We start from the raw sequence: 11318 nt of genomic DNA, 5'->3' as shown, positions 1-11318 counted from the left end.
GTTATGAACTGTTAGCACCATCTACAGGCGCTAAGAGGAATCGTTTTTATTCCGGCGTATGTTAGAGGGGTGAAAATGTGTACTATGATTAACGCTACCTTGACTTTTCTGTAGTTATTTACAGTGTAAAATATTTCTTGGAGACTTGCATTTATTTGTTTTATTTTGATCAGTGTAGGTGATAGGGTCTAAATGTGACTTTAGTACCATTTTTACTATTGGATTCGTATTTGTTTTAATGACATGGCTCCTTATCCAGAGGAAATTGATGTGTTTTCTGCACCTCATTCCAGAATGAAAGCACTAGTAGATGTCTATTTGGAAAAGGTATCGCAAATAGTTTTTTACATTATTTTTTTAAAAAATAGTTTATTATATTTTATTATGCATATATAATATAAATATTTTTAATTTTATACCGAATTGTTTTAAAAATTTAGAATAAGATTTTTTTTTCTTCTCATTAATCGAAGAATGTGGTCCTTTACTGAACTCAATCATATCAACTCCATATCGTTTTAAAAGGTAGAATCGCACAGAAGTGAATTATAAACGAATTAATTGTGGAACTATCGTTTAAAGTAGTCAATTGATTATTTTCCACAGTGGGTATTTTATGTATTAAAATGCTGTGGGATATTCAGATACCATGTATATATAATTGCTTACAGAATTTGATTTCAATTAAGTGCCAGATTTCTTCTCAGAAATACTGTCAGTTCTTGCAACATAAAAACCATGTATCTTGGTCTTTTAATAGCTTCTTCAACAAAATATTTTAAGCTTCAAATTTCAATGATCACATAACTCATATTATTATAGTAGCCATACAATGTTTTGTTCATTATACTATATATCTCTCTAATTTTCTGTCAGCTGCTGAAAGATTTAAATTTAAAATGGAAGAGATAAAACTTCAATAATTACAAAACCGTTTTTGCTGATACCAAATATATTTTTTAAGAATATGACTGTAGAAGATCGAATTCTTCAGCATTGTAATCATATGTATATTTTACAGAATATATTTTTATGATTTACACAGAATTTTTTTTTTTTTTTTTTATGATTTATACAATACTTTGAAGAATTAATTAATGAAAATTTCTGATTCATCATAAAATTCAGTTTTACCTTCAAAAAATTAAAATGCAGTAAATAACATTTTATTTTATTTCAATTAATAAATGTTCTTCTGAAAACATTTATGAAGTTTAAATTTTATACAGTCCTTCAATCTTATAAATCATATTCAGTAAAATTATCTTGACAACCAAACTTTTTAAATTTCTGAATCAAGCCTGACTGATTTATAAAGCTTTCAATATCATTATTTTAGGACAATGAACAGTTTCATTATTTTAGACAATTAGCCTTGGGGAAAGTCCAAGTGCTAATTGGTGTATTTTCTTCAAGATAGTTGATGGAGAGGTCTAAAATCGTGTTTTTTACATAATAGAGATGTTCAAATTTTCATAACTCAATCAGTTTTCATTGCAAAAGGTTGGTACTTTGTTATTTAAAATATTAGTGTTCCAAGAATATTTTGTAAATTCAGTTATAGAACAGAAGATCTGTATAAAAATTTAAAATTCGCAATTCATTAGAACATTTATTGATTTGAGCTACCTGAAATGTTATTATTTCATTTAGACCTTTTTTTTTTTGTTAGATATATACACCAATTGTTAAAGTTTCAGAAATTAGCTGTTAGACTCTGATTAGAATGGATTTCCTGTATGTATTAAATTTTGTGTGAAATAAAACTGAATTATTGAATTAATAATACAGCTAGTTTAAAATGTCACAATTTTTTTCTGGCATAAATTAAATTTTAAAAAGGAGTTATCACATTTCATATTTACTCCATTTCATACAACATATGCTGAATTTTACGCTTTCCTAGATTTAGTGTGCAGTAAGAGTTAATTTTTCAATTTTGTTTTTTATTGACTTGATGGCAACATTCAGATTAAAGCTAATTTTTCCCATACTCTAAAAAAAATGCTCATGCAAGTTAAATTTTATTTTCATATTTGTGCAAAATATGAGTTATTTTTAAATAATTTATCAAAAAGTAGACACTTTTATTTATATATTAAAATATTGGTATAATTGAAAAGATTATTTTTTGAACTTTAGAATGATATAAAAACCATTTTTGTACTGCAACATTTTTGGGAGTTATTGTGGAAAGATGCTAACATTTTTAATTCATTAAAATTAAAAAAAAAAAAAAAAATGTCCTGAGGTATGTATTTCTATCTTTCGAAGTATGTATGTGCCAGATTGAAAACTCTAGGTCAGACAATTTGACCTATATAGTGCCAAACACACACACACACATTAATTTTTATTCTAAATAAAGATTGATTTAGCTAATTGATTGTGTGCAATTTTGATTAAATTTCTTATACTTCGCTTGATATTTAGAGTTTCTTCAATAAATTATTTTTAATCTTTGAATTGTAATAGGTGTTTTAAACTGTATTATTTACCTGTGTGTTTTTTAAAATATTTTTATTGCATACTTTAACCTTGCTACTGGAATCGGGACACATAAAGTACCATTTGCATGTAAGCATAGTTATTTACATAATCTAAAATCTAATTGCACATTTTTTAATGCGGTTAGCTCATCTTATTTCTCATATAAATTCAAATATTAAATTGATAAGATATTAAAATGATTACATTTATATTTTACATGACCAACAATATATTAGAGAAAAAATTTAACTAGCATAATCTGCCGTTTCTTTATGTATATTGTTTAATTTTCTTAGGAGATCTGGGTAAAAAATTCCACAAAATAGTTTAAAAGTAAAATTTTATTGTACTTTTAAACTTTATATGTATAGTCATAAATATATATCTTTATATATTTATAACTCTCAAAGTGTATCTATGTATTACTGATATATAGGACAGATTTTGTGATCTAGGGTTACTAAATTTATGTTTTGTGTGTAAATTTACTTTGAACAGTGGAAAGGTTTGCCTTAAAATATTGTTTTCAATATTGTATATGGAATTTTAATTAAAAATTATTCAAGATTTTGTCATTTTTCTGCAATTTTCCCCAAAAATATAACAATTACAAAATTATACATTTACAAAATGTGCAAAAATTATAACTAAAATTATATATGTACAAAAAATTATATCATTTTAATAATACCATTTCCTTGTTTTTCAATTTTTTCTGAATCTTGAAATTAAAAAAAAAATTTTTTTATGCTGTATTTGTTACAAAATTTATCATTTTTACAAGAAAATTTAAACTTTCACTGTTTCTTTAAACTTATAAAACACGTTTTCTTCCATTGTTGAAAGCTAAGGAATGAATTTATTAATATATCCAATGTACTAAAAGATTGTGCTTGTTATTATTTAATTTTCTTATTACTATTTTGCACTCCACATAATATGTAGTTTTATTCTCTCATATAATGTGGGGAAAATGCATTGTAATATTTATATTAAATATATGGTTTATATTATTAAAAGATGGAGCTATCATGTTAAACAGCTTGTAATTGGATGCTAAATCTAATGAAAGTTATGGTTGCATTTAAATGTAATGTCATGCAATTTGATTCCAGCTGGAAGGTTCATGTGTATATAAAATGGATAAACTATAAGATTATGAAAATAATATGATGATAATGTTTATAATGGTGTTATTTTTAGATGTAGCAATTGTCAAGGAAACTATGAAAATGAAGTTAATATTCTTGAAATTAAATATTTTAATATAAATAAAAGTCATTGTGACTATGTAAGTATATTTCACATTTCTTCTGAAACATCTGGGCTGAATTCAACCAAATCTCACTCATTTATATAAAAATGAGAAAGAATAGTGTCAAATTTTCATAGCAGTAAAATTAAATAACCATTTAATTAGAAATTAACAACAATTTTATCTTTCTTTTACTTTGAATTACTCTACTATTATTTTTTTAAATTGCCCCTGTATTTTAATATATCTTTTGATAATGATTTTAATGTAGTGACTTAATATCAATAAAAGAAAAGTTAGATAATGCAAGATTCATGCTTAGAATGAATGTAATTTTTAATCCTTAAAACTTCGCTTAATTTAATTTCTGAAACAAAGACAAATTTTCTTATATTTCAGCATTTCTGAACAAAATTTGTAGTACTAATACAACAAATATTAACAGTTTATGGAGAAAATTAGCTATTGGTAGTTAGAGATTATTTTAAAGATCATCCATTTTAATTGATATTATATATATATATATATATATATATATATATATATATATATATATATTATATATATATTATATCCTTAGCTACATAATCAAGGATAAATATTTATTAATGGCATATGCAGGATTCTATGAATGAGTTCAATATATTTAGCCTAATATTTTTTTTAATACTTATATTTGGAATATAAGAACAAAAAAAAGCTTTTTTTTTTTTTTTTTTTTTGTAAGCTATATTATCTAAAAATCTATTTTTATAAACAATATAGCTTATACATTTTTAAATCTCATATAGTTTACTTTTTTTGAATGGGGGAAAATTACCACCAGGTAAATTTTTGGGTTTTCTATAAAAATGCTCCTCTGATAGAGATTTATCTGTGCAATAAATTTTAGCTATATGCATTTTTTTCCCATTTTAAAACTTTTATTGATTGTACTAGATGTTGCAGATTCAGAATGATTGAGAATGACAAAAAACTTGAAAGATGTGTGGTAACTGAAGGCCTGGTTTATGTAAAAAAAGGTTATTTTTTCCCCCTCCCAAGTTTGTCTGTAGCCTGAATCAGTAATGATATTGTGCATCATGTTTTGGAACATAGTATAATACAAAGTTGAACAGTATAATACAACATTTTATATAAATATTGAATATTGACAAAATCATTGCTTGTATATTGAGTTATATCCGATATGAATAGGAGGGTATCTTCAAGAAGAATTGGGTATTATGTTTGTAGAGGATCCCATCATTGTGCATGTTAAGAATTCTCATGATTTGTTGATTTAATCAATTATATTAAATATTAAATCATCTTTCATTGAAATCTTCTGTGAACTGAATTCTTTTTACTTCCTGCAATGCTTCCCCAGTGATAGCTTGAATACCTCTTTCTTGAAATACCTGAAGCTTATAAAATAATATTGCTGCCATGAATTAAAGTAATTGCTTTCAGCCATTAATATTTGCATGAGGTACTGACATTTAGAACCTCATCCATACCATGCCATAAAGAGCTTCTGACTGTTGTTGAGTAAAATTTTTGATTGTTTGCCAGTTGCTAAGTATATCAACCTAAACTTTAGTCATTGAATACATTGTGCAGCAGATTGAACAGAAATTAGAATAGATTTGTGTCATTACAACATGTTTTTACTTTTCTGCAAGGGATCTGTAATCTGATGAAAGATTGCACAGTAATTCACTCATTCATAATCGTAAATTTTATTTCTTTTATAGAAATGAAATTAAAAAAGAAAATCTTGGATTAATGTTGGTTTAAAATGAGAATTTCATAATTCCTTAAAACAAACTCCGCTGCATTCTTTTGACCCTCTGAAAGCTTCCCTAAAGACAATGGGAAGAATTCTACTTTAAAGCACTTTAAAATCAGAGTAGTATTGCACACCTTATCGTGATACATGCAATTATTGTTTATATAACCTTATGCTAAGTAATATTAATGAAACTGCCCATATTTTTAATGAAATTAGTATTTTATATCCAGTGTTCAATATTAGAGCTAGGAGAATCTTGGAAATCACCAAAAGAAGAGAATTTATATAAAAATAACTGAAATTATTCCAATTAATTAGCAAGTCAGCCAGTAATCAGATAGTCTTGTATTATTATGAAAAATTCATCTACTTTATTTACATTTTCATCCAGTTAAAATATATTGTAATGATTGTGCAATTCACACAAATAAAGTAAAAATAAATGATAAGCACAGATAAAATTTGTTGAATTTTGAAACATTTTGTAATAAACTAATTACAAAATGTTTCAAAATTCATACCCAGTAGTTAAGTATGGATTTTGATTATTTAATCTTTTAAAACTTTAACCTTTGTTTTTTAAGCTGACATATTTAATTTTTGCAATAAATTACAAAATGAATTCAAACATTTTAAGAAAGTAGTATTTAAAAAGTATATTGCTATGTATACACATTGAAAGAATACATATAAAGAATAAAGGCAATAAAAGTATAAATACTAGTAAATTAAAGTAAAATTGAAAATTAAATTTTAGTATTAATGTCTAAAGAAGATAACATTTTTACTATAAATTAGACTATGAAAGAAAAGAAAAATGGTTAGTGAAAGATCTGGTGAAGTTATAAAATTTGGTTAAACAATAGAAACATTACAAGTTGTGTTTAAAATTGATTTTGAAAAATTCATCTATCTATTTATTAGGGATTGCAATACCGGGATACCGAATACCGGTATTTTCAGCCATTTGTACAATTTTGCAATACCAATATTCACAAGTTTAAATACCAGTTTTTCGGTATTTACTTAAAATTTTGAAAACTGTCTCCACTATATGTTCAAGGATGGCCTACATAGCAAAATAGTATACGTTTTTGTTTTTATGTTTCCCTAATGGGGGAAATTAATTAGTTAATTAATGGCTTAATTAATTGCGTAAATCTAAATTAGCGAAATATGGATTACCCCTGAAAGAAGACATTGTATCCATAACGACTGATGGAGCAACAGTTATGAAAAAAGTTGGAAAGTTGATTGGTGCAAATCATCAATTGTGCTATGCTCATGAAATTCAATTAGGAGTAATATATGTATTATACCAAAAAAATAAAGAACAGAAGAATCCTAATACTGTGGATATAGAAACTTCGGATTCCGACTTTGAAGAGAGTAAGAGTGAGAGTGATATTGACAATGAAGATAATGGCAATGTAATTGTCGAAGAAGATATTGCTAATGAGGATGAAATATTAACCCATCAATAATTGCTTCCTATAATTTATAAAGTTCAAAAAATTGTTAAGATATTTAAATGTTCCCTTATAAAAAATGACATATTACTAAAATATATATTAACTGAAAATAAAACAGAATATATGTTAATATTAGATTCTAAAACACGTTGGAACAATTTATTCCTAATGATGGAAAGATTTTTGAAACTGAAAAATCCAATCCAAAAAGCAATAATCGACTTAAACCTGTAAATTAATTTTTCAGATATTGAATTCGACTTAATATCCAGAACTATATCAGCACTACTTCCAATAAAATTGACTATTGAGGCATTATGTCGGAGAGATTTTAATTTATTAACAGCTAATACAACTATAAATTTCATGTTGCAGTCACTGAAAGAACAGCACACATCACTGTCTGAAGAATTATTTATTAAATTGAAAAATCGCTCAGAAGAAAGGCATACCGAAATAGAAAATGTCTTATGGTATTTACATAATAATGTTTTTAAAAATGAAAAAAAAAAAAAAAAAAAAAAAAAAAAAAAATAACCAATTCAAATATGATTAAGTTTATAGTAAATTTTCTTAAAATTTTTTACCCACAAACTTATTTACATTCAGAAAAATTCGGTTAAGTTATCGAAGATTTTGATGGCACTAATGTCGATATTGAAAAGGAATTGTCTCTTGAACAAAAATTAGAATTAGCGATAAATAAAAAAATTTTAACGAACCAAAATACAATACCGAAATCAGCTATATCCAAAACCATCCGACGAGAAATCGATTTATTTGAAGATGAGGGATTTACAAGGAAATACTTGGAAAAAGTGTATCGTGCATTGCTAAAGTACCACCAACTATCGTAGATACCGAAAGAGCGTTTTCGACAGCTGGTAGTTTTTGCACAGAATTATGTGCCAGGCTTAATGACAGTGCAATTGATGCATTATGTTTTTTAAGATCACATTTCAAAAGTTTGTAATAGCACCACAGACTGGATAGTGATATTTACACTTTTTTGTGATTTAAATAAGTAAGATGTTTCTTTACTTTTTTGCGACTCTTTATATACTGTTATAATTTAAAAATTAAAAAAATTTTGTGATATTTACACTCTAATAAAACTGTCAAAGAAACACCTGTGTTTTCTAATATTTCTAATACCGGTATTAAAACCGGTATCCCGGTATTAAGTTCTAAAAAAAATAGCGAAACCGGTATTGAACTTTTGGTCCGGTATTGCAATCCCTACTATCTATCTATCTATCTATCTATACTTATATATAAAGCTCAATGTGTGTGTTGGTGCTCTACAGAAAAGACCATTTGACCTACAGCTACCAAATTTGGTACGTGTATACCTTGGGGGTCGGGAATGTGCACCAGGGGTCCCTTTTTTTTTTTGAAATTTTAATTAAAAACTAACTTTCCCGCCAAAAAAATCTTTCATTTTCCCCACCGCCAAATAAGTAAGGTTTCAGTTTTTTTCCCACACTAAAGAGGTTAGGTTTAACATTTTTCGGCCGATTATTTCAAACGATTCTGTTTATTTTCTTAACGTTTGTTGCATTTAAAATTAAATTTTATGAATTAATCGATCTTTCAGATTCATTCTGAAGCACTTTTGAATTAAAATAAAACCGAATTAAGGGAATCAAAAATTTCTAATCTGCATAGCGTTACCCCAAATGGCGTAGAAAATTCACGCATGCGCATTGTGTTCTGGTTGTTGACAACTCTATTTTCATCGGATACGGACTATCTACTCTATTTTCAACGGTTTTGAAGGCTTAACATGTTTCCGACCGATTATTTGAAACGATTATGTTTATTTTCTTAGAGTTTTATGCATATAAAACCAGACATTATCAATTAATTGATCTATTCATGATGAATCTGAGAAAATTTTGTAGAAAACTTCGTGAGATATTATATACAGTACACTCCCGATTATCCGCGGAATTGGGTGGCGTGGCCGCCGCGGATAACAAAAATCGCGGATAATCCGAAAAAAGCTAAAAACGGGTATAGCAAAAAAGAAAACAGTCATTTCAACTTTGAAAAATCGTTTTATGTACAATAAAACGTAAAATAAAAAGCAGGAAATGTTTAACTAACGCTTAATATTTTAATATATCACTCAAAACTAACCTAAAATGCATTTTGTTAATGAAAATAGAAAAGTGCTTAGTATTTACGAGAGGCGTCAAGGATACACAGAAAAATTAATACATATGTACTGTTTTAATACTGTAATGTATTATGTAATTACAAAAGCATAACTGTAGAACTGCATCTTTTTGAAAAAATCAGTCAAAAAAAAAAAAAAAAACTTTGTGCGGCAGGCGCGGATAATCGGGAGTCTACTGTATTAAGAAAGATATTCTAAGATATATAAGGTTTAAATTCTCTGCTACTCTGTTTTCAGTACTCATATTAAAAAAAAAAAGGCTTCGTTTCAGTAAAAAAATGTTCTTATATTAATTGAAATTTAACCATTTCCTTTTTAATTTAAAGCATAAATTCTACGGGAGTTAACAGAAAATTAGAGATACATATCACTTATGGCTGAAAGCCTTTCTAATATTATGAATGAATTATATTACTATCAAAATTTGAAGTTTTAAACTATTTTGATGAAGAAGCTATTAAAATACGAGTTACATAAAATATTTACTTATTAAAATTTTAACGAGCATTAAGATTGGCGAACCGGCTAGTCGCCAAAGGCGGCTAGTTAAAATTAAAGAAAAGAATGCATGCAACTGAAATATCATTTAAAAACTAATTGGTTGAATTTTTAGATGATGCAGAAAGATTTTTGTGTTATAACACTTTCCAAAGTTATTGTAAAGTGTTGCCAAAGTTTAGGATAATTATTAAAATTTAATGAAAATAATTTTTCTTAGAAATTTTTACTTATCCCTAAAGCCAAACTCTTGTCAAATTTCTAAACCTAGTGGTTTGGGATATTTTGTGATTAGTCCATAAAGGAAGGAGTGCTTTTATATCAGTCCAGTCTAGTTCAGTCATATTTATCACAATCTTATTGTTTCACTGCAATCCACTCTGTTTTGCACTCCACTCTTTTCTGCCTTCTCAACTCACTCAGGTTGAAGATAAGCTTGCTTGCTAAGAATACTGACTGTGTTTCACATAAATTAAATGTATGTTGTTCATGTTTCTTATAGTTTATGAAGTGAAGTTTTTAAAATTTAAGATTATGATTTGCATTTAACTTGTATTATTTAGAAACCTGGTGTATGTTCTAATATACCAACCAAATTAATTGTCTGCATTTGCAGCTTATGCCTTGTATTCATAAAGCTGCAAAACTTATGATGTTACATTGTGCATTTCTGCCTACCTTAAATTTTGCCGTAAAAATACAGTTATTAGTTTGCTTTTCACTTTATGTAGATAAGTTTTTAATAAAGAAATCGTAACTAAACAGTTACCAATTTTTGATTAAAAATTTAACTTCAAAATAATTTGTAGTAATTTTTTCTCTCCTGTTTTTATAAAGATTTATGTGAATGGGGTTGGACAAAATTATGAAATGTAAGAAGTATAGGAAATTTATTTTTATATTAATTTATTATAAAGCAATTATTACATAGTGTTGTAATTTTGATAATTATTTTACAATAATTTAGATGTTATTTTTTGTTTTGTTTTCCATCAATTGTTATTTATTTTCTTCTTTATTTTTAAATTTTGGATTTAGAATTTTTTTTTTTTTTTTTTTTTTTTTCACTATGGGAAGATGTTATGTTCATTTTTACAATGTTTTCTTCTAAATAAAGCATGTGGTTGAAAAATACTACTTGCTAAAATTGCATAGGGGGATGCTAAAATTGCATTTCACTATGGGAAGATGTTATGTTCATTTTTACAATGTTTTCTTCTAAATAAAGCATGTGGTTGAAAAATACTACTTGCTAAAATTGCATAGGCACAGCAGAAGATATTAGGACTATTCTGAAATAAAGTATTTCAAAGAAGAATTTTCCTATTTTTTCCCCCTGAAAATGCTTGAAGGAAATAGATTAATGATGAATTTAAATATTATATGCCAAACAAAATGAATAAATTACTGGTTAAACTTGTACAGATATACTAAAAAAATTTATGGTTGCTGCAACTTTAAAGTACTTGGATATCACTTGCTCTCAATCTTTGTTTTTTCTTAAAATTTGAGTTTTGTCATGAAAATAAATATGATACAAAATTAAATTCATACAACAACTTGTTACCTAGTAGTTAACAAAATCATAAAATTTTTTAATTAGTCACTGAACTTGATATGCTAGTATGTTAGAGGAGCTTTGCTTTC

At 26.4% G+C, this 11318-nt stretch overlaps 1 protein-coding gene across 2 annotated transcripts in view; it reads left to right on the top strand.

Moving 5' to 3' along the window:
* Positions 1 to 11318, top strand: part of LOC129981117 (F-box/LRR-repeat protein 5-like) — a 51352-nt gene continuing 40034 nt past the window's right edge. For both annotated transcript variants that reach the window (XM_056091797.1, XM_056091796.1), the window contains exon 1: positions 1 to 327. In XM_056091797.1, the coding sequence (XP_055947772.1) occupies positions 244 to 327 (84 nt within the window). In that variant the 5' untranslated portion in view covers positions 1 to 243. The remainder of the gene's footprint in view (positions 328 to 11318) is intronic.

Source organism: Argiope bruennichi, chromosome 8 (genome assembly GCF_947563725.1).
Source record: "Argiope bruennichi chromosome 8, qqArgBrue1.1, whole genome shotgun sequence".
Taxonomy (NCBI): Eukaryota; Metazoa; Arthropoda; class Arachnida; order Araneae; family Araneidae; genus Argiope; species Argiope bruennichi.
Note: the sequence above shows the minus strand (reverse complement) of the source record. Positions and strands in the feature narration are given on the sequence as shown.